Below are 27,261 nucleotides of genomic sequence, written 5' to 3' on the forward strand. Positions count from 1 at the left end.
AATATGAATATTTGTTATTGTGCATCTTGTGTTGTTTTTGATTGAATGTACAATAACAATGCAATGTATAGTAAGAATTTTGTCATTTGATTTATTGTATAATCTGTACTTAACTTGCATGTATAACAAAGTTCAGTTGCTAGGCCTGAGAGATTTCCCGCGCTAAGGGAGACGTTACTCCATTACAAGTCAGTCATTTTGAAGCCACAGTGTGGAGAGGTTGACGTGTACATTTTTGTCTGAATATAAACTTAATCGTGTCATGTGCATTGTGCCTTTCAAGAACAATAAACAGTTAAGTACTTTTCTAAGCGTTTATATAATACCCATAACTTTCAACAGTTTATTCTCTATCTGTTGTAGGCATCTGACTTCATCTACAATTTTTTGTACTGTTTTAGCAGGTATAATAAATTTTGCTTCTAAATTCAAGTAAAATAATGCTAATTCCCTCAAAAGTAGCTCTTCCTTCATCTCATCCGAGAGCGAATCATCATCATCTGTATCATTATTCAGTGAAACATAATTTTCATCAATTTCCATTTCTAAGATTTCATTTACAGAGAAATCAGTTTCCTCTGTGCTAATTTGGAAACAGCTATCTTGCAATAATGTGTGAGTCCAATATCTATGTTTCCTAGTTAGATGTGATGTAAAAGATGAGGTCACACCAAATGTTTTCTGAGTTTTTAAAAGGATATGTTCCCCCCACCCAAAAACCCCGGTTTCCCACATTTCCCCCCCAGATCGTTCGGGAGGAGAGGTAGGCCAAAGTGCATTACTTTAACAATTAATATCTATAAAACTACGCAATTCCGAAGGAAATGAAGTACACCATCGTTCACATCACAACATTTATCACTAGGAACACATGAGCCAGATATCAAGTTGTATGGTTGGCAGAGTGACGAGTCCATAAATTGTCCGATGTTTTTTCAAATGGCAAATAAAATCTCTCAAGTTACTACATTTCTGTTGACAATGGGGTTGAGTACACTTCAGAAGACTTTTGGATGCAGTTTTGTCATATAATGAACTACAACTAGACCTGTACTTATGCTCACGATACACGTGTCTTGAAACCAGAATAGCTTGAAAAACTTTGCACACATTTACAGATTCCACACGGAAATTGATAGTTTGGTGTATTTCTGTGATACTTATAGTGACTGACATATTGCTTCATGTTTGATGCAGAGTATGTACACTGATTACAATTGTACATTGCTACAGTTTAGTGAAATATTTGCCTAAACTATTTATCTGCACTGTAAAATCCAGTCAGTTACTCTCGAAAATTTGTGGCAACCAGAAAGATTAAAAAAATTGCAGTTAAGGTCGAATTTACAGAGATAAACAATCAATTGGCATCAAATGAGAAATTACTAAAAGAGAATAATGTGCCAGCTGCTAAGAAAAACAAATATACATACAGGAAATAACAGTTTTACCAAATTTCCCTCAATGTTCCGATCCCCTTTGTTGGGCTGCAAGATGGCCGCTGTATGTATCCCAGAATGCAATGCTACGCACGTTGTCGGTGCATTATAATTATTGAGATAACGCATTTTCTCGGTAAGTTACTGAACTTCCTCAATAATACAGTCATACTGAATATTTTCTCAGTAATGTACCTTATATTTTATAATGCTAAAATTAAAAGAAAAATTAAAACGCATTTTCTCAGTAATATACTGAACTTCCTCAGTAATACAGTCATACTGAATATTTTCTCAGTAATGTACCGTATATTTTACAGCCATTTCTTAGAGTGTAAGCAGTTGTTACACATAGATTATATTTCTGACATCAACATATTTCCACCAAAATGGAAATATTTCTTGTCCAAACTCACCCTTTTTGGCGCATTCCGTGTACTGCAAAGTATCTACATTAAATACAATGTCTTCATTTGATTCCTTCTTCCTTAAAGAACCTAATATTGCAAATTAATCGACAAAAGTAATTATAAAGATACCAAGTATCAAGATGATATAATGTTATCATCAAAATTCGCAAACACAGTAGCATATGTACTAGTACCTCCAATCTCCATTTGAATAACGACAATATGACTTCCGTTGCAGACATCTAGACGTCTCTAAGGACATATTCAACAGCATATGACGGAAAGATAATTTGTTGTTTGGAGATTTGAAAAATTATATTTTGTAACCATATATCAAAATCCCACGAATCAAAATGCCATATTCAAAATTATCCCACAAATAATATTCCAGGATGTTGATACATACATATACCAAGGCTTTTTCCCCCTTACAAGGGAGGTAGCCAAAAAGGAAAAGGCCTAAAATCATTCCCACCCATTCCATCCCTGAAAACACTCCGCACCCCTCCACCCTCCCTCCCATCTTAGCACCTCCTAGATGACGGGTCATCCCTGCACCTTGTCCACTGCCCTGGGTCAGAAGCAGTGTCGCAAGACACAGCACATCCACAGCAAGGCCGCTTCATTAAATCGGCGACCCCCCCCCTCTCCCCCCCCCCCCATATAAAGGAGAGGACGGGGAGAAATCCCTTCGGGCTGCGTCAAAATTTTGCTCACACACACTATCTCACCCCCCATCCATTCCACCTCATGCATCACATCTTCCATATACAACCATTCTCCATTCACCCCTGTCTTCTGTCCTCTCCCGTCCTTCCTGAACAGACATTCCCCTCTTCCCCAAAGCCCCCTTCACCCCATCCATCCATCTCATCCTAGGACGTCCCCTCATGTTCACTCCCTCCACATCTGTTCCATACCTCCTTTACTAGTCTTTCTTCACTCATTCTTTCCATGTGTCCAAACCATCCTAATACTCTTTCATCAACCCTATCTCCCAACTCCCTTTCCACCCCTGTTCTCCTCCTCATTTCTCACTCTATCTAGCCTAGTAACCCCCATCATACTTCTCAGACACTTCATCTCAAACACATTCAAGCTCCTTCTCTCTTCCTCTCATATGTTCCAGGATGTTGATAGTATAGATAAACACTATATGAAGTATAATTTCATTTGATAAATCTATTAATGAATATAGGCCTAGGTTAATTGGCGTGGGATTTTTACCAATGGGATTATGACCTTCTGGGACTCTGTCATGGATTCGACACAGGCAAGGTCATCATATCGAGACAACAGGTCAGGACTCGCAGTAATGAATATTCAAGCTCCTTCTCTCTTCCTCTCTTATGTTCCAGGATGTTGATAGTATCAATAAACACTATATGAAGTATAATTTCATTTGATAAATCTATTAATGAATATAGGCCTAGGTTAATTGGCGTGGGATTTTTACCAATGGGATTATGACCTTCTGGGACTCTGTCATGGATTCGACACAGGCAAGGTCATCATATCGAGATAACAGGTCAGGACTCGCAGTAATGGATTTAAACTGGACAAATTTAGATTAAGTTGTTTTAAGAAACGGTTAGACAACTTTATGCACAGGGATGACTCGTGACCTCAGCTAGAGACCTCGTTTTTCTGCACAGACACCAGCTAGTGAATACCTGTGAATTTTATATCTCCGAATAGTGTTAAGTGATTGTGTTGTGTTTTTGTAATTGTATACGTATAGCGCTATACAGTTACAGATATAAGATAAAGTGCAGGGTTCTATTTAATTTCAAAACAGTTTTCTGTTACCGTATTCCAAAGGTAGGAGAAATAGTATAAGGTAAGCAGAGTAAGCTTCGCGTATTTAGTTTATTAGAGACCGCTTTGATTTTTTGTTGTTGTTTGATTTGTATTTTCTCTTTGCCGTTTTTATTGCTAAAGGGGGAGCGAAATGGCTTGTGAAGGTTGCGTGAACCTAGAGGTCCGTCTCAGGATGTGTGAGGAGGAAATTCGGCTTCTCAGGAGTGCGCTCCGTGAGAAGAGTGAACCCTCCCCACAACCCAAAGAGCGTTCCACTTCTTCACCTACTGTCACTGCCATGAGCGAGTGGCGCTCCGTGGGGTCCCGTTTGTCGAGCCCGCGTTCGGTAGACGTGTGCCCTGTGGAGCAACCGCTGGCTCTAGTCAATCGTTTTGCTCTACTGGAGGATGAAGTGGCTGGAAACCAGGAGTTCTTGGTGGTGGGGGACTCCATGGTTCGAGGCTATGACGACATCCTGCAGCGAAAGACTAAGCGACGTTGCAAGCTTGTATGTCAACCGGGCCGTGGGATCGTTGATTGTACCCGGTCCATCAGGGAGCAAGGACGGAAGAACACGGTTACGATTGTACATACGGGTAGTAACGATGTAGGTAGGGTGAGATCAGAGGAGCTTGTTCGGAATTACAAGGTCCTCCTTCAGGAGATGAAGGAACGTGGGAGCCGTCACGTAGTCTGTGGGATCCTCCCGAGGATCTACGCAGGTTCGTGTTGGAACAGTAGAGCCATAGGGATCAATGATAGGATATCGCAGTTGTGCACACAATTGGGATACCACTTTCTTGATCCTTGGTATCTCTTTTCTAGGCGCCATGACCTTTACGCTTCTGATGGGATCCACCTTACCCGCAGAGGCAAAGATGTTCTTACAAACCTCATTGTGGGAGTTTGTAATGAACCAGTTCCTTTTTTAGGGTAGAAGGCCAAAGGGAAGGGGAAATAGAATGTACTTGGGAAAACAGTGTAGAGTATAGCATTAATGTAGAACAATGTACCAGTATAGGACAAAATATAATTTTAGGATATAATGTCGCTAGAGGACGAAATGTCACATTAGGATATAATGTCATAGGACAAAATGTCGCAATGGGATATAATGACAGTGGAGGACAAAAGATCACGATGGGAAGTAATGATAAAGGAGAACAAAATATCACGATAGGATGTAATGATAATGGAGGAGAAAATATCACGGTAGGATATAATGTCATTGAAGGCCAAAATGTAATTTTAGGAAGGGATACCGGACAGAATGCCAATGAAGGCCAAAATATCATGATAGGATGTAATATCGCTAGAGGACGAAATGACACATTAGGATGTAATGTCTTAGGACAAAATGTCACAATGGGATGTAATGACAGTGGAGGACAAAAGATCACGATGGGAAATAATGATAGTGGAGAACAAAATATCACGATAGGATGTAATGATAATGGAGGAGAAAATATCACGGTAGGATATAATGTCAGTGAAGAACAAAATATAATTTTAGGAAGAGATACCGGACAGAATGTCAATGAAGGCCAAAATATCAAGATAGGATGTAATGACAGTGGAAGACAAAAGATCACGATGGGATGTAATTATAGTGGAGGAAAAAATATCACGGTAGGATATAATGTCACTGGAGGACAAAATATAATTTTAGAAAGGGATGCCGGACATAATGTCACTGAACGACGGGAGGCCGGCGTGAATCACGGTGACGTAGGGGGACAAAATGTACAAAATAGATCGGATGACCGTAATCGACCAGATGTCCGTGATGGGGGAAATGTTAATTTTGATAGGAGAAATGTTAATGAGGCATTGAATGTCAATGAAGGACCAAATAATAATAATATAGAGCAAGGCATAAATAAAAAACAAAATGATAATATAAGACATGATATTGAAACTCAAAATGTGTCAAAAAGAAATAATCAGGAGTTTCTTAAAACTATGTACTTTAATGCTCGTAGTATTAGGAACAAATTTCAAGAAATACAGGCGTATGTCAAAAGCGAAAATCTCGATATGATAGGAATAACTGAGACATGGTTAAATGGTACAGAGTTCGAAGCTGAATTTAATATTGCGGGATTTAAACACTTTCATCAGGATAGAAACCACAAGAAAGGTGGGGGTGTTCTATTGTACGTTAAAAACAATGTTCATGCTTGTGTTTTAGAGAAAGTGAAACAGGATGCATATGACAGTTTGTGGGTTGAGTTAACCCAAACAAATGGACAAAAAATGAATATAGGTGTAATATATAGGCCAAAGACATTATCATTAGCAGACGACAAACTGTTATTTCAAGAACTGTCTAGTTTCTGCAACCGGGATTTATTGATAATGGGTGATTTCAATTTTACTGACATTGATTGGATGACCCTTGAACATGGCCATATAGGTAGTCGCTTGATTGATTTTCTTGGTGACAATTACTTAATTCAGCATGTAAAAGAGCCCACAAGATATGGAAACTTACTCGATTTATTGATCACTAGCCGCGAAAGCATGGCAACTGATGTAGAAGTCGGTGAATCTGTTGCAAATAGCGATCACAACTTAGTCAGATTCAAACTCCTAAACAATTTTAGGATAGATACTTGTGCTTCTAAAATACCCGATTTCAGTAAAGCTCAGTTCATAGAACTACGTCAGGAGCTTCAGCTTACAGATTGGGAGGAAAAATTAAACGAAAGGCCTGTAGATCAGATGTGGGAAATATTTCAAAATACGCTCACTAAGATGATTCAAACTTACATTCCTTTTAAGGACAGACGTCCCCCAAATCAGGCTCGCCCAAAGTGGCTCGACAAAGAAACTGAAAAAAAGTATTGCTAAAAAGAGACAGGCTTATAAGAAATATAAGTGCTCGGGTGCATCTAATGACTATGAAAGTTATGTATCAATACAGAGAGATTTAAAAAAGACAATAAGAAAAAGAAAACGACAATACGAAATGAACATCGCTGAGAAATCCAAAGAGAATCCCAAAGAATTCTATAGTTACATTAGAGATAAAAAGGTTGTTAGGAATCACATTGGTCCACTATTATCTGCTGACGGTCAACTTGAATATTCAAATGAAGGAATGTGTAATCTCTTAAACAATTATTTTAGCTCGGTATTCGTAAACGAAACACCTCAAAGTGAATTCCAAACTGAAACCTGTGAAAAGTCTGGGGTAAACTTACTCACTACGGTAAATATAACAAAAGAAAAAATTAAAAGGTGTATAGACAAACTCAAAGTTAATAAAACACCAGGGCCTGACGGTTGGCATCCAAGAATCTTAAAGGAAATGAAAAATGAGATTGTTGTTCCATTAGAAATTATTTTCAAGAAATCCATCATATCCGGAGATGTCCCAAGAGAATGGAAGCTAGCTAACGTTACTCCCATATTCAAAAAAGGTGACAAAAAGAAACCAAATAACTATAGGCCTATTAGTTTGACTTCGATCGTAGGAAAAATAATGGAAACTATCATCAGAGATGCTATCGAATATCATTTAGAAAGTAACCGTTTGATAAATGATAGCCAACATGGTTTCAGACGGAAACGTTCTTGCGTGACTAACTTACTCGAATTCTACAACACAGTTGTCTCGAATTATGACAAAAGAAACAATATAGATTTAATATATCTAGACTTTGCAAAAGCTTTTGATACCGTCCCACACGAAAGACTACTTACTAAATTAGCTTTGCATGGAATAAGTGGTAGCCTATTAGGTTGGACTAGTAATTGGTTGAAAGGTCGAAAACAGAGAGTTGTTTTAAATGGAAAAACTTCTGGATGGAAAAGTGTTGCAAGTGGAGTTCCTCAGGGTTCCGTTCTTGGGCCACTTCTATTCATAGTATATATAAATGATATAGACCATGGACTAAAATCTACTGTTTCCAAATTTGCTGATGATACAAAACTGTGCGGAGTGGCAAATGATCACTCAAACCAATTAGATATTCAAGAAGATTTAGATCAATTACAGCAATGGTCTGAAAAGTGGCTAATGAAATTTAACACAAGTAAATGCAAGGTAATGCACATAGGTAAAAATAACAGCAAGTACGATTACAAGTTATTTGGAAATTCGTTAACAAAAGTGGATAGTGAAAAAGATCTCGGCGTAATTATCAGTAACGACCTCAAATCATCCAAGCAGTGTATTTCAGCCTCTGAGAAAGCAAATAAGATTCTGGGATTGATTGCGCATATGATTTTTCAAAGTTGGTAGGCCCAGTGTTCTTAGTCTTTTCTCGTATAGTTTATCTGCCAGGCTGGAGACCAGTTTGGTTGCTGCCCTTTGTATGCTCTCGATCTTGCTTATATCCTTCACTCTGTGTGGAAATCACACAACTGATGCATATTCCAGTCTTGGACAAATCAGGATTTCGATGAGTTTTCCCTTCATCTCTTCATCCACAGAGTGAAACGCCATGTTGATCTTCTGCAGCAATCCGTATGTCTCTCCCACAATCTCGTCTTTTATCAACACTCCCAAATCTTTCTCCTCTTTTGCTTTGGTAATGGGTTCACTTTCCAAGGAGTTCTTTAAGGATGGTCTTTTGCCACCACTGCCCATTCCTAGTACCTTGCATTTTTTTTTTTTTTTTTTATTAAACTTCATTTCTCTTTCTTGGTTCCGTAAAAAAATAGTGTCTAGATAATTTAGCAATAGTCTACCGTCCTCCTTATTTTCACTTTTCTCGTGATTTTTGCATCACCTGCAAAGATGTTGGCATAGCTTGTTCTTTCCATCATATCACTGACATAGACAAGAAACATTATTGGCTCAAGCACTGAACCTTGTGGTACTCCGCTCGTTACTCCTATCCATCTTGACCTTTTTTACTACGGTCTTCACGTATCTTTCCTTAATTTTTTTCCATCCATTCTAGCAGTTTGCCTCAGTCCTCCAACATGCTCCAATTTCCACACAAGTCGACTGTGAGGTAGTAAGCCATTAACTTTAGCATATGCTACTCCAAGAGTGGTGTTTCCTTTGCAATACTGCCTTACTTTTTTTTTTTTTTTAACAATTTCTTCATCTGATTGACAAATTGAAAAAAAAAACTCTTTTTCCTCTTCCGTCCTCCCATCAAAATTTTTGGCTTTGGCCTCTTCTTGTTGAGTTCGTATTCGGTGTGGGAGAAATGATCCAAATTAATGTTATGATCCCTTGAAAGAGACCCCACCTGGACCTTATTATTGCTGCTTAATTTTATTCTATCCAATTATCTCCTTGAGTTTCTGATGTCAACTGACGACATGAAAGCGAGTATATTTTGTTCACTCATTTGATTCTCTCCGGTTCTTTCCTTAGTTTCAATTGTTCATGTAGGAGAGTATTACTTGTTTGCGTATTAAACTTATTCAGGTATTCATCGTCTTTTATGGGCATCAAGGTCTCTTGCCTCAGACCTGAAGGAGAGGGTTTGCCAAGAGTACACTGTGCCCAGTGGAAAAATTGAAGGACTTGAATTCTAAAGTTGGAGATGAGGACGGATCACAGGGACGACAAACACAAATTACAAAAGCTGTCTCTTGGACATCCAACCAAACGAACCAGTAAGGTCATCCTTTTTGTGGGGACTACTGGAACAGGCAAGACGACTCTAATCAATGCAGTGGTCAACTACATCTTCGGGGGTGGACTTCAGAGACAACTTCCGGTTCATCCTCATCGACGAATCCGATTCTCCCAATAGGTCCCCGGCCGAGAGCCAGACGGACTTCATCACTGCCTACATCTTCTATCACCAGCCGGGGATGCCCTCCTCCCACAACTGCATCCTGATCGACAGCCCGGAATTCGGGGACACCCGCGGGATCCAGCGAGATCGGGAAATTGTGCGACAGCTGCAGACCTTCCTGGAGAACTGCGGCATCGCTGAAGTTGACGGCATCTGCTTCGCCACGCATTTCGTTTACTGCAAGACTAACCCAAACGCAGAGGTACGTCTTCGACGGCCTCTCCTCGATGTTTGGGAAGAATGTGAAGAGCAACATCTACGTTATGGCCACCTTTGCTGATGCCAAGAATCCCCCAGTCCTGGAGGCCCTTAAGGAAGCTAAAGTGGAATACGAGGGCTTCTACAAGTTCAACAACAGTGCCGTGTATGCCGACAACAATGTCCACGGGTCAGATTCCGACGAAGACTCTGATTCTGACGACGAAGATTCTGGCTACATCAGCAAACTTTTCTGGGAAATGGGCATTCGTAGTATGAACAACTTCTTCATCAAGCTGGGAAAAACGTCCCCAGTCAGTCTTCAAATGACCAAAGACGTTCTGGAAGAGAGGAATCGGCTGCAACTGTGCGTTGTAGGTCTTCAGAACCAGATTCATCTGGGTTTGGGCAAATTGGCTAACCTGGAGCAGGAGAGGGACATGATGGCGCGTCTCGATGACGACATGACTGGCAGCAAGGACTATGAGGAGGAGATCGAAGTCCCCAAAATAAACAAGATTGACTTAAATAAGAGAGAACACGTCACGAACTGCATCAAGTGTAACATGACGTGCCACTACCCTTGTTACATCCCAGAAGACAGCAACAAGATGAACTGTTGGGCCATGACTGACGGCACTTGTCGTATCTGCCCCTCCAATTGTCACTGGGATGTTCACAAGAACATGGGATTTCGCTTTGAGACAATTTATGTGAAAGAGAAGAGGACTGTCCAGGAACTCCTGGACCGCTATGAGAAAGCCAAGTCTGGGAAGCAGAGCAAACAACAAGTAATCGCCGCCATCGAAACGGACATGGAAAACCTAGGGAAGAAACTCCTCCAGCTCATACGAGACGCTCAACAACACGTGGAGAAGTTGGAGGCCATTGCCCTCAAACCCAACCCACTGTCCACGAAGGAGTACATCGACCTCATGATCGAGTCTGAGAAGTTGCAGAAGAAGCCCAAATGGGAAAAGAGGGTGGAAATGTTGACACATCTTAAAGAGGAAGTCGGGGTGCTCCAAGGACTTCGAGGAAAAGGTGCGGCCTCATCTGGTTCAGGGGAAGGGCTTATTCGCTTCTTCAAAGATCTCATGCACAATTAGCCATGTGGCAAATTCCATATCGAGTAATATTGTATACACGCCACCAACTCTGAGAACCCATGCACCAGCTGCATTCGTAGACTGCATAGAAGTGTTGATATGGTCTCGGTACTGTTGGAGACGACCTTATCTGGGATTGAAGCTCACCGAAATTGAAATTCAAGTTTTGCAGAATGATTGGTCAAGTTGAAGGCATTTGTTTTGGAGAGCTTTGGACGACTAAGGTTGAAAATTTTTGTAAACATAAGCACATTAGGACATGGGAAGGTGGATCTGATAACACTGTTTTAGTGATACGACTTGTAACGTTGCTGAGTTCAATTATATCAAAATATTTTGAAAAATGTAATTGAAGTAACGCCATGAGTGCTACAAAAATGTTTATGTGTATAACCCGTACTCGCAGTCTCATTGCTGTTCAACCAGGGAACAAAGTGTGTAGTTGGTGTGCAGTTCAGTTTCAGAATTGGTTGGGAAGTGTATTGTCTGATGGTGATCACTTTCGAAGGTTATCAAAAGTGGGCAGCCCTTACTATGCCAACTGTTTTCAATAGGCTGTGACACACTTGGTGTGAATAAAGATTGTGCTGTTCACTTTGAAAAAAAAAAAAAAAAAACGGAGAAAGAACACAAAATGTCGGCCGCAGTGACTTTGATGCTGAGTTGGCTCAGCCTACAAGCCAGCATGTCTCTTATAGAGCATGTAAAATTTCAGTGGGTCCAATTGTTAGGATTATATAATATCAACATTGTAATCTTTGTGATTGCTTTCACCGCCAAAACTAACCATTATTATCAACCTGATCCAGTCACCATTGTGAAGAAAGTGGTAGAATGTTAATTTGTCTTGTGTAAATTTTGGTAGAATGTTAGTTTGCCTTGTGTAAATTTGATAAAAAAAAAAAAATCTTCTTTGGGCCTGCTTAGACAATATGTATTATACTATGTGATATGATTTATCAAAGATATAGGTTTATAAGAATTCTTGTATTATTGACCCCTCACCCAAGAAAAAAGGTATAAATCTAATTTCTTTATGAAGAATATGGTACAAGAAGGACGTGCTAATATGAAATTGGTAAAAGAAGAGGAAGAAACGATCGAGGTGATGAATGGATTATCAAAGAGATTGTGAATGCTGACATGATAGGACAGCAACCAACACTGATCCCCAGCCTGACAGATAATAAACCATAATTATGCGAAAAGACCAAAAGCACTGGGTACTTTAAAGACTTTAGAGAAAGAGGAGCTATGACATTAGTCAGGTTACAAAAGAGGATAGGTTGTATAGACAGAAGCACTGGGTACTTTAAAGACCTAAGAGAAAGAGGAGCTATGACATTAGTCAGGTTACAAAAGAGGATAGGTTGTATAGACAAGTGATTTGGTTATGGATGAAAGGGTTAGAAGTCATGAGAACAATTTTAAAAAGGCCAATTGTCTAAAGTATATGAAGATATGCAGTTTTCTATACAGATACATAAATAACATGGGGGGGGGTGAAATAGCCCCTAGTGGAACAATACATGAATTCAAGTCTAGATATGATGACTGAAATTAAAGGATGTAGTAAGTTGGAACTACAAAAAGTTGAGGATAGGTATGATAAAAAATGGAGAATAGGCATTTAGTACAGCGGTGAAGGACCACAATTTGTCAGGATTGTGCACTTCACAAAAACATGAAATTTGGTACAGTTGTGGTCCATGGTGTCTATATTAATTCTAAGATAGGTAACCAGTGCTATCACCATGTCATAGTCGCCATCTTTGATTTTAGTTGGCCTCTCAAAATATGAGATTTGCAATAACTTTGCTCATAGGTATAAAGGCATGATCTTAGTGTCCTGACACATTTCAGTACATTGGAATGTATTTTTACATAAAGCAAATGCATAAGCATGCATTTTACCAAAATTAACCATGAATAACTGGAATTAGTTTCTGAAATTAAAGGAAAAAATACACAAAACAATATCATGCATTGGTAATACCAGAGCTAGGAGCAGGCAACGTTCCTGTTTTCTAAAAGGGAGATAAATCGTCTATATACAACTACAGGCCAATCTGACATCAGTTATAGGTAAAATGCTTGAATCCATAATAGCTAATAGAATCAGATCATATCGAGAGAGATTTTGATTTGTGACTCACAGCATGGTATCTCCAAGGGTAAGTCGTGTGTGATATATCTGCTGACTTTTTACACTAAAGTATACAAGGCGTCGGATTACAATGATATTTACGATGTTATTTAACTTGACTTTAGCAAAGCGTTCAACAAGGTGCCCCACCAGAGACTAAATAAAGTCAAAGCCCATGGCATAGGAGGAAAAATGTTTGAATGGATTAGAGCTTGGATCAGTGACAGAAAACAGCGGGTCACCATAAATGGTGTAAAATCCAAATGGGGAGTGTTTCTAGTGGAGTTCCCCAGGGTTCGGTTTTAGGTCCCTTATTGCTCATTATTTACATAAACGACTTGGACAATGGGGTTAATAGTGATGTTAGTAATTTTGGGGACGACTCTAAAATAGGACGCCTAATTAGGTCAGGAGAAGACGCCGAGATTCTGCAGGAAGATCTTAACATATTATTCACATGGTCGGTGAAATGGCAAATGGACTTCAATATCTCAAAGTGCAGCGAGTTAAACGTAGGGCTACACAACCCCGAAAGCAGATATAGCTTAGATAACACGTTTTTAGAGAAAAGTGAGTGCGAGGGAGTTCTAATGAGTCCTGACCTTAATCCAGGAAACCGTACATTAGAGCCAGTAATAAAGCTAACAGATCATTAGGTTTCATTGCTAGGACGGTTACGGTTAGACCCATGCTTGACTATGCGGTACAGTTTTGGTCTTCGTCCTATAGAATGGACATCGATTCACTAGAATCAGTACAGAGGAGAATGACCAAAATGATACATGGGCTCAGAAATTTATCTTACGAGGAGAGGCTTAGGCACTTTAACTTACGCTCTCTGGAAAGACGCAGAGTGCGGGGGTGATCTAATAGAGGTGTTCAAGTGGATTAAAGGCTTTGACAAGGACGCAAACAAGGTGATCATATTAAGACAACAGGGCAGGACTTGTTGCAGTAATGAATTTAAATTGGACACATTTATATTTAAGATGGAAATGGGTGAGAACTTGTTTAGTAATAGGATGGTCAACGAATACAATAAACTTAGTAACCATGTAGTGAGCTCTGAAACTATCGGTTGTTTCAAGAAATGGTTAGACAACTATGGATGGAGATGACAGGTGGTAATGGACATGGAAGTGCCTAGTGTAGGCCTTATTGTCTCTTGTAGTCTCCTTCATTTTTATGTTAACTTAATCTATATCCTTTATTTCCAATGATCATATTTAGATTTGCATTGTTTGAGCTTGGGCTATATCACCTAAGCTATATAGAGCTTGGGCTATATCACCACATATTAATGCATCTATATGGAAAACAGTATTTCCGCACATCTTTTAGGCATGTGGTCTTAATTTACTTCCATCGTTTCTTAAAATCTTCCCATCTTTAATCAGGAGATCTCTTCTGTCAGTGCAATATATCCCCATTAATGACCTGAACACTATAATCATATCACCTCTTTCCCTTCGCTCCTTCAAAGTTGGCAGACCTACTGCTTTTAGTCTCTCCTCGTATGATTTATCTTCTAGGCTGTGGATCAGTTTGGTTGCTGCCCTTTGTATTCTCTCGATCTTCCTTACATCTTTCATTCCGTGTGGGGACTATACTACTGACGTATTCCAGTTTTAAACGAATCAGGGTCTCGTTGAGTTTTTTTCATCATCCCTTCATCCATATAGTGTAGGGACGGGCAACCTTTTCAGAGTGAGGGCCAGATGAGACTTTTGGATGGAGGCCACGAGCCGGAGTGAAAAACGAAATCCCCAGAATTACTCTATTTTGTACAATACATTGAATACAATGAAAAAATTATACAAGAATTGCATTGAACACCCTACAAATCTATGAGACTGCTGGTGCTCTTTGTCATAAAGAAGTATTTCCATGTCTGGCTCGATAGTTGAGGTAGACAACAGAAGAATATCATTGAGGTGGCGGTCTGAGAGTTGGGAGCGAAGGTGAGACTTCGCTTACTTCATTTTGGAGAAGAGCTGTTCGCAACAGTAGGTGCTGCCGAACATGGCCACAATACATTAAACATGCGCAATGTATTTTTGAAATTTGTTAGAAGGGAGGACGGTGTCGCGGAAGAAGGACAACGGAGAAGAGGTGCGGAACTTCGTCTTCATTTCATCGGTGCACTACAACTCCACCAACTCCATCTGCAGGGAGGCAGGGGCATCTTCCACGGGGAATTCAAAGGGAGCAGTGAAAAGCTTCAAGTCCGCAGCCAGCACCCTGACTCCTGCAAAACGCAAGTGTCCAGGTCCACGTCGTGAGGGGCACAAGCAGCAAGGCGAGGAAAATGCACAAACTGACCAGAAGCCAACTGAGCCTTCCACAAGCGCAGCTTAACCTCGAAGGCAGTGATATGCGCGTACATGATCTGTCACGAGAATATCTTTGCCATGCAGCATCATGTTGAGGGCGCTCACGTGCGCCGCGATGTCGGTGAGCAGGGCCAGGCGAGCTAGCCACCGCGGATCAGAGAATTGATCAGCGTAGGGAAGGTTCTTCTGACGTTGGAAGATTCAAAACTCCTGCTGTAGGTCGCACAAACGAGACAGCATGGCCCCACGACTCAGCCAGCGTACCTCACAGAAGTAGAGCAGGTCGTTGTAGTGCACGTTCACCTCGCCCATCAGTACCTGGAACTGATGGTAGTTAAGGCTGCGGGAGAGGATGGAGTTAACGACCTTCACCACGACAGACATGACATCAACGAGGTTGGCAGACTTGGCGCACAGAGACTCTTGGTGGATGATGCAGTGCATCATGTTAATGGCCTGAGTATATCCGGCTGCTTCACAGTGGCGCACTAGCAGAGAAGCGGCGCCCTTCTTCTCCCCAGCCATCGCCGGGGCATCGTCGGTCGTCACGCATACAAGACGGGAGAGGTCCAGGGAGTGCTGATCAACACGGCGTCGCAGAAGTCTTGCCCAGTGGGGTGCCGCGCAGCGGGACAAGCTGGAGTAATTCCTCACACACCTGGAGGTCAGCGGTAACGCCGCGGATGAAAACGGCCAGCTGGGCCGTGTCCTTTGTGTCCGTGCTCTCATGCAGAGTGAGGGAAAGGGCGACTAAGTTCGAGCTGCGTGTTTTGAGTGAGTCGTGCACGTTGTCCGACATATCCTCAATGCGGCGACGAACGGTGCGGGACAGACGGAGTCCGCTACAGCGAGGAGGCATTCCTTGATGAAGTCCCCTTCCGCGAATGACTTCATTCGGCGAGCAAATATGCGGGAGACTTCATAACTGGCGCGCGTCGCCTTTTCGGCCTCAGCATTCTGCTTGCGGATGAGCGAAGTTTGTTTCTACAGGTTGCCTGATAGTCTAACGATGGCGTCCTTCCTCTCGGCGGCAAGCAGCGGCGCAAAGTTTGACGATCGGTGCTCTGTCTCCCGTTGGCGGCGCACGTTGTACTATTTTAGGACAGCCACAGTCTTCAAGCATATGAGGCAGTGGGATACAGGTCGTTTCGCTACATTGCCAGTTCGCTACATTCTTTGGTCGTTTCGCTACATTTCTTCGGTCGTTTCGCTACATTCTTTGGTCGTTTCGCTACATCCTTTCGGTCGTTTCGCTACATTCTTCGGTCGTTTCGCTACATTTCGCTATACTGTTTTTATTCGCATTTGATATACGAATATGATAAAAAATACAATGTGTGTAGGTTTATAAAGTACCTGTAACCCATTGGACGTTTCGCTACATGGCCAGTTTGCTACTAACGATTTGCTACATTCTTCGGTCGTTTCGCTACACTGCCAGTTCGCTACCAACCAGTTCGCTACATTCTTTGGTCGTTTCGCTACATTTCTTCGGTCGTTTCGCTACATTCATCGGTCGTTTCGCTACATCCTTTCGGTCGTTTCGCTACATCCTTTCGGTCGTTTCGCTACATTCTTCTGTCGTTTCGCTACATTTCGCTACACTGTTTTTATTCGCATTTGAGATACGAATATGATAGAAAATACAATGTGTGTAGGTTTATAAAGTACCTTTAACCCCTTGGCCGTTTCGCTACATGGCCACTTTGCTACAAACGATTTGATACATTCTTCGGTCGTTGCGCTACATTGCCAGTTCGCTACATTCTTTGGTCGTTTCACTACATTTCTACGGTCGTTTCGCTACATTCTTTGGTCGTTTCGCTACATCCTTTCGGTCGTTTCGCTACATTCTTCGGTCGTTTCGCTACATTTCGCTATACTGTTTTTATTCGCATTTGAGATACGAATATGATAGATAATACAATGTGTGTAGGTTTATAAAGTACCTGTAACCCCTTGGACGTTTCGCTACATGGCCAGTTTGCTACATACGATTTGCTACATTCTTCGGTCGTTTCGCTACATTCTTCGGTCGTTTCGCTACATTGCCAGTTCGCTACATTCTTTGGTCGTTTCGCTACATTTCTTCGGTCGTTTCGCTACATTCTTTGGTCGTTTCGCTACACCCTTTCGGTCGTTTCGCTACATTCTTCGGTCGTCTCGCTACATTTCGCTACACTGTTTTTATTCGCATTTAAGATACGAATATGATAGAAAATACAATGTGTGTAGGTTTATAAAGTACCTGTAACCCTTTGGACGTTTCGCTACATGGCCAGTTTGCTACTAACGATTTGCTACATTCTTCGGTCGTTTCGCTACATTGCCAGTTCGCTACCAACCAGTTCGCTACATTCTTTGGTCGTTTCGCTACATTTCTTCGGTCGTTTCGCTACATTCTTCGGTCGTTTCGCTACATTGCCAGTTCGCTACCAACCATTTCGCTACATTCTTTGGTCGTTTCGCTACATTTTTTCGGTCGTTTCGCTACATTCTTTGGTCGTTTCGCTACATCCTTTCGGTCGTTTCGCTACATTCTTCGGTCGTTTCGCTACATTTCACTACACTGTTTTTATTCGCATTTGAGATACGAATGTGATAAAAAGTACAATGTGTGTAGGTTTATAAAGTACCTTTAACCCATTGGACGTTTCGCTACATGGCCAGTTTGCTACAAACGATTTGCTACATTCTTCGGTCGTTTCGCTACATTTGGCTACGTTGTTCGGTCGTTTCGCTACATTCTTTTGGTCGTTTCGCTACATTCCTTGGTCGTTTCGCTACATTTCGCTACACTGTTTTTTTCGCATTTGAGATATGAATATGATAGAAAATACGATGTGTGCAAATTCATAAAGTAATTTAGTAGGCTACGGAAGCACAATTTGCAAAGTGGCCATGTAGCGAAACGACCTGTAACCGCTACAATCTTCGGTCGTTTCGCTACATTTGGCTACATTCTTCGGTCGTTTCGCTACATTCTTTCGGTCGTTTCGCTACATTCTTTGGTCGTTTCGCTACATTTCGCTGTACTTTTTTTTTATCGCATTTGAGATACGGATATGATAAAAAAAAATACGAGGTTTGCAAATTCATAAAGTAATTTTGTAGGACACGGAAGCAGAATTTGACTAATGAGGCGATTTGGCGATAGATAAAATTGTTTTTAATCGGTCCTTGTTTTATGCAATCGTCAGGCAGATTATCCGGCAGATAATTATAAAACAGTGACTTATCATGCACATTACCAGATCTGGGCGCGTTCCTCGGTGCGTTCCGCTTTAGTTTGGCCGCGGTTAGGGCTCCCAAAATATTAAAGAAATATAGGTGCCGGTATAGTATGTGGCCTACGAAAATTTCATTTGGTATAGTATGTGGCCTACCGGACTTTTATTTCGTTATGAACATGTCTCTTAAGCTTCAATAGTTTGGGAGCGCTAACCGCGGCCAAACTAAAGCGGAATGCACCCAGCTCTGGTAATGTGCATGATAAGTCACTGTTTTATGATTATCTACCGGATAATCTGCCTGACGATTGAATAAAACAAGGGCCGATAAATATAATTTTATCTATCACCAAATTGCCTTATTAGGCAAATTCTGCTTCCGTAGCCTACAAAATTACTTTATAAATTTGCACACATCGCGTTTTTTATCGTATCCGCATCTCAAATGTGAAAAAAACAGTGTAGCAAAACGACCAAAGAATGTAGCGAAACGACCAAAGAATGTAGTGAAACGACCAAAAGAATGTAGCGAAACTACCGAAGAATGTAGCCAAATGTAGCGAAGCGACCGAAGAATGTAGCGAAACGACCTAACAATGTAGCGAAACGACCGAAGAATGTAGCGAAACGACCGAATAATGTAGCGAACTGGCCATGTAGCGAAACGACCGAACAATGTAGCGAAATGGTTGGTAGCGAACTGGTCATGTAGCGAAACGCCCAAAGGGATACAGGTACTTTATAAACCTGCACACATCGTATTTTTTTATCATATTCGTATTTCAAATGCGAAAAAACAGTGTAGCGAAACGACCGAACAAATTAGCCAAATGTAGCGAAACGACCGAACAATGTAGTGAACTGGCCGTGTAGCGAAATGGTTGGTAGCGAACTGGCCATGTAGCGAAACGACCAGATACGTGGTCGTTTCGCTACATTGTTTCGGTCGTTTCGCTATATTTCGCTACACTGTTTTATTCGCATTTGAAATCCGAATATGATAAAAAAATACTTTGTGGGAGACAGAAGAATTTGCCTAATGATACGATTTGGCGATAGATAAGGTTAACAAATTAAATTAGAAATGAAAATTAATAGCTTACACTTCAAACGGGTTGAAACAACTTTCATTGCAAAGAAAAGAAATTGGTCTGTTGCAAAGAAAAGAAATTTATTTGTCATCGCAAAGAAAAGAAATATTTATGCTCTAGTTTGGACGGACAAGCACCCGTTAAAGTACAATATGCCTGTTTGGACACTACTACAAAGTTTTAAGGGCCTATACCGGTATCAAAACAAATCCTACGGTATAAAACTAAGATGGGCCCAAGCGAACATAGGCCTAGCGGGCGGACAGCTTGATTGGCCTACCGTGAGTTCAAGCAGGGAAATGTGTCCTTTCTAGACAGGCTGAGTAATTTTTGTTGTTGTAATATATATATATATATATATATATATATATATATATATTTATATATATGTGTGTGTGTGTGTGTGTGTGTGTGTGTGTGTGTGTGTGTGTGTGTGTGTGTGTGTGTGTGTGTGTGTGTGTGTGTGTGTAACTGTGCTCAAGGCCTCATCAGCTGGGAAGCGCAGTGCAAAATTATTTATTTATTATTATTATTATCATTATTATTATTACAAAAAAAAAAAAATTACTTATAACATGAGTCAGAATGTGAGGTGTTACTGTATAGTTCCTTGGCTGCCAAGAGAGAATACATATCATTTGTTGGGTTGAAGTTTTTACAGCATGATCCTGTAGACTTCATACATTCTGTTGCTAGCATTGCCCCTTGTTATACCTTCAGAAGACAGCTCATTATTGCAAAGACTGGATGATCGATGGTGAATATTGCCACTGGAGTGTGACAACTCAGCCTTGAATACAGAGGAGAGTGATCATTTTTAGGCTGCATTATTAAAAGATAAACCAAACTTAACAGAACTTTTACAGTGTGCACTCTCTGTTCTTAGCCTACTCCATTCGAATGCAGAATGTGAGAGTTTTTAGTAAAATTAACCTTTTCAACATTAACCGAAGAAATAGGTTGAAGACAGCAACTGTAAATGGGGCAATGCTAGCATCGTATCTCAAATGCGATAAAAAAAAAAAAAAGTACAGCGAAATGTAGCGAAACGACCAAAGAATGTAGCGAAACGACCGAAAGAATGTAGTGAAACGACCGAAGAATGTAGCCAAATGTAGCGAAACGACCGAAGATTGTAGCGGTTACAGGTCGTTTCGCTACATGGCCACTTTGCAAATTGTGCTTCCGTATCCTACTAAATTACTTTATGAATTTGCACACATCGTATTTTCTATCATATTCATATCTCAAATGCGATAAAAAAAAAAAAAAAAAAAAAGTGTAGCGAAATGTAGCGAATCGACCAAGGAATGTAGCGAAACGACCAAAAGGATGTAGCGAAACGACCGGACAACGTAGCCAAATGTAGCGAAACGACCGAAGAATGTAGCGAAACGACCGAAGAATGTAGCAAATCGTTTGTAGCAAACTGGTCATGTAGCGAAACGTCCAATGGGTTACAGGTACTTCATAAACCTACACACATTGTATTTTTTTTTTATCACATTCGTATCTCAAATGCGAATAAAAACAGTGTAGTGAAATGTAGCGAAACGACTGAAGAATGTAGCGAAACGACCGAAAGGATGTAGCGAAACGACCGAAGAATATAGCGAAACGACCGATGAAATATAGCGAAACGACCAAAGAATGTAGCGAACTGGTTGGTAGCGAACTGGCAATGTAGCGAAACGACCGAAGAATGTAGCGAAACGACCGAAGAAATGTAGCGAAACGACCAAAGAATGTAGCGAACTGGTTGGTAGCGAACTGGCAATGTAGCGAAACGACCGAAGAATGTAGCGAAACGACCGAAGAATGTAGCAAATCGTTAGTAGCAAACTGGCCATGTAGCGAAACGTCCAAGGGGTTAAAGGTACTTTATAAACCTACACACATTGTATTTTCTATCATATTCGTATCTCAAATGCGAATAAAAACAGTGTAGCGAAATATAGCGAAACGACCGAAGAATGTAGCGAAACGACCGAAAGGATGTAGCGAAACGACCAAAGAATGTAGCGAAACGACCGAAGAAATATAGCGAAACGACCAAAGAATGTAGCGAACTGGTTGGTAGCGAACTGGCAATGTAGCGAAACGACCGAAGAATATAGCGAAACGACCGAAGAAATGTAGCGAAACGACCAAAGAATGTAGCGAACTGGTTGGTAGCGAACTGGCAATGTAGCGAAACGACCGAAGAATGTAGCGAAACGACCGAAGAATGTAGCAAATCGTTAGTAGCAAACTGGCCATGTAGCGAAACGTCCAAGGGGTTACAGGTACTTTATAAACCTACACACATTGTATTTTCTATCATATTCGTATCTCAAATGCGAATAAAAACAGTGTAGCGAAATGTAGCGAGACGACCGAAGAATGTAGCGAAACGACCGAAAGGATGTAGCGAAACGACCAAAGAATGTAGCGAAACGACCGAAGAAATGTAGCGAAACGACCAAAGAATGTAGCGAACTGGTTGGTAGCCAACTGGCAATGTAGCGAAACGACCGAAGAATGGCGATAGATAAGGTTAACAAAATAACCTAGAAATGAAAATTAATAGCTTACACTTCCAACGGGAATGAAACAACTTTCATTGCAAAGAAAAGAAATTGGTCAGTTGCAAAGAAAAGAAATTGGTTTGACATTTCGCCCACGGACGTTTGGGCCAGCATTCTCATCCTTTCCCAGTGTCCAATCCCCCCTCCCTTCTCCTCCTCCTCCTCCTCCTCTTCCTTCCCCCCCCTTTTCTCTCCCTGGTCCCTCCTTTCCCCTTATTTAATCTCAAGCATTTGTGTCTCAACTTGTGCTTGAAAAAGCTGTAATAAGCGAAACGTCGTACAAATAAAGGCTCCGTCCTCATATGGTGTTTATCTCGTCAATCTTGTCGGCAAATTGCCATTTTTAAGCATCTCAAAAAAAGAAATATCTATGCTCTAGTTTGGACGGGCAAGCACCCGTTAAAGTACAATATGCCTGTTTGGACACCACTACAAAGTTTTTAGGGCCTATACCGGTATCAAAATAAATCCGGAATAAAACTAAGATGGACCTAAGCGAACATAGGCCTAGTGGACGGACAACTTGATGGGCCTACTGGTGACTGATCACGGGACCGTTCAAGTGAGAAGACGCATTCAGAAGCTGTTCCGCCGTTTTCCTACCGTCGCTATAGGCCTGCCAAATATCGAGGATCTTCTTCTGCAACTGAATTTACTTTTTCCTCTGAATCCTACGTAGTTTACCATCTGATACGAGGCGGACTTGAAGGCTGGCGATTCTTGCCTCGTCATGAAGCAATTCAATGAGTTGGTAAAAAGGCAAGCCACACCTGTCACCTGCCCTACGGTTAATGGCATGATGCCACCCCTCGACATCGTTGTCCGTTCTTATGGGTGACATAAAAATACTCCATGCGGCAGTTGCTGTCTTCAACCTATTTCTTGCCTTAATTTTGAAAAGGTTAATTTTTATTAAAAACTCTCACATTCTGCATTCGAATGGAGTAGGCTAAGAACAGAGTGCACACTGTAAAAGTTCTGTTAAGTTTGGTTTATCTTTTAATAATGCAGTCCAAAACTTATCCCTGTCCTCTGTATTCAAGGCTGAGCTGTCACACTCCAGTGGCAATATTCGCCATCGATCATTCAGTCTTTGCAATAATGAATTGTCTTCTGGAGGTATAAGAAGGGGCAATGCAGTTACTAGGGGTACCAAAGAAGGAACTGACTTCCTAAAACTCAATGATAAAGCATTAGTTGGAGTTAAACAATTCTGTTTTGAGATGACATTGTCGCTGAAATCATAACTCTTTTTAATTCCACAGCAAGCAACATATATAAAGTTGCGGCAGCGTTGGAAAAAATTCTGCAACTCAGATTTTCTTTGCTGTTACACGGGAGTCTTGAATTTCCCGTAACACTTACACCTAGATGTATTTCTGCATCACTGAGATGCTTATTGTTTCTATTTGGATCTATCAAACAAAGCTCTGTTTTCATTACATATTCTCTCTCCCTGAATGAAAGGAGAATATCCTTAAAAAGAACACTTACTTTTTCATGGAGCACTGTTATCACTAGCTTATCTGACTGAAAGTACTTATTAAAAGTGGAGCTTCAAGTGAATGAAAGACTGAAATTGTACAAATTCACTCTGGCGCTTGCTACTACACTTACAGAAATTGTACACTTCTCTTGCTAAATCCTCACGCCTTCTAGGTAAAGCATTACAAGCCTCGCTGGCACAGAGGTGAGCAGAATGGCAAACACATTTGATTACAAAAAGACCAATGCATTCATTACGGAAGCGACTTGCAACTGAATTATGAGCTCCCATCATTACACTACACCCATCAGCCCCAAAACCTATCATTTGTGTAACTGAGATTTCATGTTTCTCAATTTTTTTATCAATCCCTTATAGAGATAACTAGCAGTGCAGTGGCTCCTTTTCCGACATTTTCAGGGTTGGGTGTATTGTAAACTTCACACAGCTCCCAGAATTTACTTTCAACACACTCAGGATCATGATAAAAGAGTCTTACTACAACACAATATTTTTTTTTATGGAACCAACGTCAGTAGACTCGTCCGTAAGAACGCTAAATTTTGTTTCTCTTAGTTTGTGAGCAAGTTGTTCTTTGTAGGACTTTCCAATGACTTTAGTTACAACTCCAGTTGCTTTAGTTCTTTTCATAGCAAATTCCTGTGCTATTTTGGAGTCACTCAAACTATCTCTCAAGACCTCTGACAAGTGATCCATTACCTTAAAAGGCCCATTATGTGCAGCTAGAATACTTGCCAGATTTATTTCTGCCATATCCACAGGATCTTTTGTGGTTTGTTTTTTCTTAAAGAAGGTTGATACTGGTACCTGGTAGTCCGTTGTACCCTTGAAATATGGAGTGTTTTTTGCCTTTGGCATGACTTTTTAGCACTGTTAGCTCTGCAGTCATAGTAACGTTGCACATTTTACACCCAGCTTTATACTGTTCAGGTGTTTGCTGTAGCCACGACTTGAAAGCAGGGTCTGTTTCCCATCCCTTCCTATATCGTTGCTGACAACGAGACTGAGAGCCTGAAGTAGATGCCTCAGCCTGTCTAGAAAGGCCAGCAGGTGCCTGCGTAGAGTATTAAACACATATGACATATTTCCCTGCTTGAACTCACGGTAGGCCAATCAAGCTGTCCGCCCGCTAGGCCTATGTTCGCTTAGGCCCATCTTAGTTTTATTCCGTAGGATTTGTTTTCATACTGGTATAGGCCCTAAAAACTTTGTAGTAGTGTCCAAACAGGCATATTGTACTTGAACGGGTGCTTGTCCGTCCAAACTAGAGCATAAATATTTATTTCCTTTGCGATGACAAATAAATTTTTATTTGCAACAGACCAATTTCTTTACTTTGCAAGAGACCAATTTCTTTTCTTTGCAATGAAAGTTGTTTCATCCCCGTTTGAAGTGTAAGCTATCAATTTTAATTTCTAAGATAATTTGTTAACCTTATCTACCGCCAAATCGTATCATTAGGCAAATTCTTGTCTCCCACAAAGTTACTTCATAAACCTGCACACATCGTATTTCTTATCATATTCGGATCTCAAATGCGAATAAAACAGTGTGGCGAAATGTAGCGAAACGACCGAACAATATGCTTAAACGACCGAAACAATGTAGCGAAACGACCGCGTATCTGGTCGTTTCGCTACATGGCCAGTTCGCTACATGGCCAGTTCGCTACCAACCATTTCGCTACATGGCCAGTTCGCTACAATGTTCGGTCGTTTCGCTACATTTGGCTACTTTGTTCGGTCGTTTCGCTACACTGTTTTTTTTTTTCGCATTTGAAATACGAATATGATCAAAAATACGATGTGTGCAGATTTATAAAGTACCTGTAACCCTTTGGGCGTTTCGCTACATGACCAGTTCGCTACCAACCATTTCGCTACATTGTTCGGTCGTTTCGCTACATGGCCAGCTCGCTACATTATTCGGTCGTTTCGCTACATTCTTCGGTCGTTTCGCTACATTGTTAGGTCGTTTCGCTACATTTCGCTACACTTTTTTTCGCCTTTGAGGTATGAATATGATAAAAATACGATGTGTGCAGGTTTGTAAAGTACCTGTAACCCTCTTGGCGTTTCGCTACATGACCAGTTAACTCCCAACCATTTCGCTACATTGTTCGGTCGTTTCGCTACATGGCCAGTTCACTGCATTGTTCAGTCGTTTCGCTACATGGCCAGTTCGCTACATTGTTTTTCATTTCGCTACATTTCTCTATACATTTTTTTTTATCGCATTTGAGATATGAATACGATAAAAAATACGGTTTGTGCAGGTTTATAAAGTACCTGTAACCCTTTGGGCGTTTCGCTACATGGCCAGCTCGCTACCAACGATTTCGCTACATTGCTAGGTCGTTTCGCTACATTGTTCGGTCGTTTCGCTACATTTGGCTACTTTGTTCGGTCGTTTCGCTACCTTTGGCTACATTGTTCAGTCTTTTCGCTATACTCTTTTTTTCGCATTTGAAATACGAATATGATCAAAAATACGATGTGTGCAGGTTTATAAAATACATGTAACCTTTTGGACGTTTCGCTACATGGCCAGTTCGCTTCCAACCATTTCGCTACATTGTTCGGTCGTTTCGCTGCATGGCCAGTTCGCTACATTCTTCGGTCGTTTCGCTACATTACTTCGGTCGTTTCGCTACATTCTTTGGTCGTTTCGCTACATTGTTTCGGTCGTTTCGCTACATTCTTCGGTCGTTCCGCTACATTTGGCTACATTCTTCGGTCGTTTCGCTACATTCTTTCGGTCGTTTCGCTACATTCTTTGGTCGTTTCGCTACATTTCGATTACAATGTTTTTTCACATTTGAGATACGAATACGATAAAAAATGCAATGTGTGCAAATTTATATAAAGTAATTTTGTAGGCTACGGAAGCAGAATTTGCCTAATGTGGCGATTTAGCGATAGATAAAATTATTTTTATCGGCCCTTGTTTTATGCAATCGTCAGGCAGATTATCCGGTAGATAATCATAAAACAGTGACTTATCCTGCACATTACCAGAGCTGGGTGCGTTCCGCTTTAATTTGGCCGCAGTTAGCGCTCCCACACAATTAACGTCTTAAGAGACAGGTTCATAACAGGTTCATAACGAATTTTTTATCATATTCGTATCTCAAATGCGATAAAAAAAAAAAAAACAGTGTAGCGAAATGTAGCGAAACGACCAAATAATGTAGCGAAACGACCGAAAGAATGTAGCGAAACGACCGAACAATGTAGCCAAATGTAGCGAAACGACCGAAGATTGTAGCGGTTACAGGTCGTTTAGCTACATGGCCAGTTTGCAAATTCTGCTTCCGTAGCCTACAAAATTACTTTATGAATTTGCACACATCGTAATTTTTTATCATATTCATATGTCAAATGCGTTAAAAAACAGTGTAGCGAAATGTAGCGAAACGACCAAAGAATGTAGTGAAACGACTGAAAGAATGTAGCGAAATGACCGAACAACGTAGCCAAATGTAGAGAAACGACCAAAGAATGTAGCGAAATGGTTGGTAGCGAACTGACAATGTAGCGAAACGACCGAAGAATGTAGCGAAGCGACCGAAAGAATGTAGCGAAACGACCGAACACGTGTGTCCATTACCACCTACTAACCATCACCCACCACGCACGTGATCCACATTTTTTTTTTTTGCGG

The 27,261-nt window shown here is 40.9% G+C and overlaps 1 protein-coding gene and 1 pseudogene across 1 annotated transcript; one reads left to right on the forward strand and one right to left on the reverse strand.

Moving 5' to 3' along the window:
* Nucleotides 1-9,144: 9,144 nt before the first annotated feature.
* On the forward strand, nt 9,145-11,706 carry LOC143037568 (uncharacterized; annotated as a pseudogene).
* A 3,698-nt stretch (nt 11,707-15,404) lies between these two features.
* On the reverse strand, nt 15,405-15,728 carry LOC143037382 (protein FAM200A-like). Its single transcript, XM_076205518.1, has one exon. It carries the CDS (start codon nt 15,726-15,728, stop codon nt 15,405-15,407), a length of 324 nt encoding a protein of 107 aa, XP_076061633.1.
* Between the last annotated feature and the right edge of the window lie 11,533 nt (nt 15,729-27,261).

Source organism: Oratosquilla oratoria, chromosome 22 (assembly GCF_046742065.1).
Source record: "Oratosquilla oratoria isolate Oo_2021 chromosome 22, ASM4674206v1, whole genome shotgun sequence".
Taxonomy (NCBI): Eukaryota; Metazoa; Arthropoda; class Malacostraca; order Stomatopoda; family Squillidae; genus Oratosquilla; species Oratosquilla oratoria.

Coding starts and splice junctions, on each gene's coding strand:
- LOC143037382 (XM_076205518.1), bottom strand. CDS start 15,728: ATGGCTGGGGAGAAGAAGGGCGCCGCTTCTCTGCTAGTGCGCCACTGT.